The following is a 2,686-nucleotide window of genomic DNA, read 5'->3' as shown; positions in this document are numbered from 1 at the left end:
TGAAATGAATATTTCTATTGCCTCTTAACTTTTATCCACATTAAATAAATCAAGTTTGGTCACAAAAATTATTCAGTAAATATTCATTCATAACTTACAATGATATGAAGAATACATACACAAAAATAGGAAATTATCAAGCAAAATTTATAAAGAAAAATAAATTTGAAGTATGATCAGATCAGTATATACCTATATGTATGTTCATGTGTATATATACACACACAGACATGGAAGTCCTTCAAAGAGTTCATTAAAAGACAAAATTAAAAGATAAAAATGGAAAGCATAAGTTTTATTTCTCAACAGATGCCCAATCAAGTGCAAGACACTTTTCGTATAGCAATGCACTAAATATTATTGTCATTGCTGTCAAGCTACTCAGACTGAAATCCTTATTCTACTGATATTCATATGAGTCATTTAATCTTCTTGTGGTTTAATTTTCCTAGATGCTGAAAAGAGGATGATATTAGATGAACTCAAAGAGTTGTGAATATTACATATTAGAGTAGGTAAATCAGCAACAATAAGGGTTGACACTATCGTAAGTGGTATCCTAATGAGCAACACATGAAACTTGGAAAATCTACTAACAACAAAATGTATTTTAGCTATTAATATTCGGGGCAGGAATGCTAAGTGTCCACTTTATTTTCTATGCAAATATATTCCTCAATTCATGTTTCCATGCAGAATCCTGTGCTTAAGAATTTGAATACTGCATCCTGGAAAATGGCAGAATGACCTCTGTGGATTTAAAAGTAGGAATGTTCTTTCTATTCCCGATGGTTATTGGAATACTGGGGAATTTCTCACTTCTGTGTCATTATATGTCCCTTTATTTCAGCGGATGCAGGCTGAGACCCCTGGATTTGATTCTCAGGCACCTGACTCTAGCCAACTCCTTGGTCATTCTCTCCAGAGGAATCCCAGAGACCATGGCAGCTATAGGCTTAAAACATTTCACCAGTAGTTATGGGTGCAAAGTTCTTTTATATGTTCACAGAGTAGCCAGGGGTGTGTCCATTGCTACCACCAGCCTCTCGAGTGTCTTCCAGGTTATCATAATCAACCCTAGGAACTCCAGTTGGGCCATGATTAAAACAAAAGCCACAAGGTACATTGGATCCTCTAATATCCTATGCTGGGTCTTCCACATGCTGGTGAATATCACTTTTCCTATTTATATGACTGACAAACAGACCAGTGAAAACATCACACAGAACAAATATTCAGCATATTGTCGTGCTCCACTTCATGACAACGTCATAGGCTCAGTATATGCAGCACTGACATCTTCCCATGATGTTTTGTGTTTGGGACTTATGACCTGGGCCAGCGGCTCCATGGTTTTCATCCTGTACAGGCACAAGCAGCGGGTCCAACACATACATGGGATCCATTTCTCCCCTAGATCCTCCCCTGAGGCCAGAGCTACCCAAAGCATCCTTGTCTTGGTGAGTACCTTTGTATTATTTTACGCCCTTTCTTCTATCATTTATATTTACTTAGCTGTTTTTGGTTATTCCAATGGGTGGCTGGTGAACATCGCTGCACTAATCACTGCAGGTTTTCCAACGATTAGCCCCTTTGTTCTCATGTGTCGTGAGCCCGGCTCATCCAGGCTCTGCTTTGCCTGCCGTGGAAGAAACATGTAAGTTCCTCATTTCATCAGAAAAATACAAGTTGTCGAGCCTGCGCCGTGGCTCAATAGGCTAATCCTCCACCTTGCGGCGCCGGCACACCGGGTTCTAGTCCCGGTTGGGGTGCCGGATTCTGTCCCGGTTGCCCCTCTTCCAGGCCAGCTCTCTGCTATGGCCAGGGAGTGCAGTGGAGGATGGCCCAGGTGCTTGGGCCCTGCACCCCATGGGAGACCAGGAAAAGCACCTGGCTCCTGGCTCCTGCCAGGATCAGCGCGGTGCGCCGGCTGCAGCGGCGGCCATTGGAGGGTGAAGCAGCGGCAAAGGAAGACCTTTCTCTCTCTGTCTCTCTCTCTCACTGTCCACTCTGCCTGTCAAAAAAAAAAAAAAAAAAAAAAAAAAAGAAAAATACAAGTTGTCTATCTTGCATCATGTTCAGCTATTGATGACTCAGATTGTCGCTCCCCCTCTTGGTGGAGGAATGACACAGGACCCTGCGCTGTTCTTTTGTCTGCTCGGCCCTCCCCGGGTTTGCTGCTGGTTCCTCCCGGGTTGGCTACCGACCCTTCCACCTCCGTGGAAGGGCGGTTCCCCCTGCCACTTTCCCCACTTCCGTGGGGGAGCACAACACCGCTGGCCAGCTCTCTCGGGGGCTGCTCAGGTGTTCCTCTTAGATGTTCCCTGTGCGTGTTGTCTCTCTCCTCCTTTATAGTCCTCTTCCACCAATCCCAACTCTGCTACCCATACGCCGAGTACACTGCTCTCCTCCAATCAGGAGCAGGATCAGCTCCTGCAGGTCATCACTCAAGTTGGCAAGAGGCAGCTGTGTAGAAGTTGTTACTCCCTTCTCAGAGCCATATTGTGGGAAAGCAGATGCATAGAATAAGTCTTACCTCCAGTAGCTTAGTCTAGTCCGAGTTGTTCCCCACACAGATAAGTAAATTTCATTTCAGAGTGAGTGATGAACAAGACAAACTGAGACTGGCTCAATATAAAATAGCAAATGATCCTAGCCATAGTCAATGAAATTTGATGTAATTAAA

The 2,686-nt window shown here is 43.9% G+C and overlaps 1 protein-coding gene across 1 annotated transcript; it reads left to right on the top strand.

Moving 5' to 3' along the window:
* The first annotated feature begins 743 nt into the window (after positions 1–743).
* Positions 744–1,661, top strand: ORYCUNV1R1637 (vomeronasal 1 receptor oryCunV1R1637). The gene has a single exon (NM_001167349.1). The coding sequence runs from the start codon at positions 744–746 to the stop codon at positions 1,659–1,661; it is 918 nt and encodes a 305-aa protein (NP_001160821.1).
* Positions 1,662–2,686: the final 1,025 nt, after the last annotated feature.

The sequence above is a fragment of the Oryctolagus cuniculus genome, chromosome 18 (genome assembly GCF_051225735.1).
Source record: "Oryctolagus cuniculus isolate XC-2025 breed Fujian yellow rabbit chromosome 18, ASM5122573v1, whole genome shotgun sequence".
Lineage (NCBI taxonomy): Eukaryota > Metazoa > Chordata > Mammalia > Lagomorpha > Leporidae > Oryctolagus > Oryctolagus cuniculus.
Note: the sequence above shows the minus strand (reverse complement) of the source record. Positions and strands in the feature narration are given on the sequence as shown.

What these genes read in the sequence shown, in the direction of transcription:
- ORYCUNV1R1637 (NM_001167349.1), top strand. Translation starts at nt 744, where the DNA reads ATGACCTCTGTGGATTTAAAAGTAGGAATGTTCTTTCTATTCCCGATG.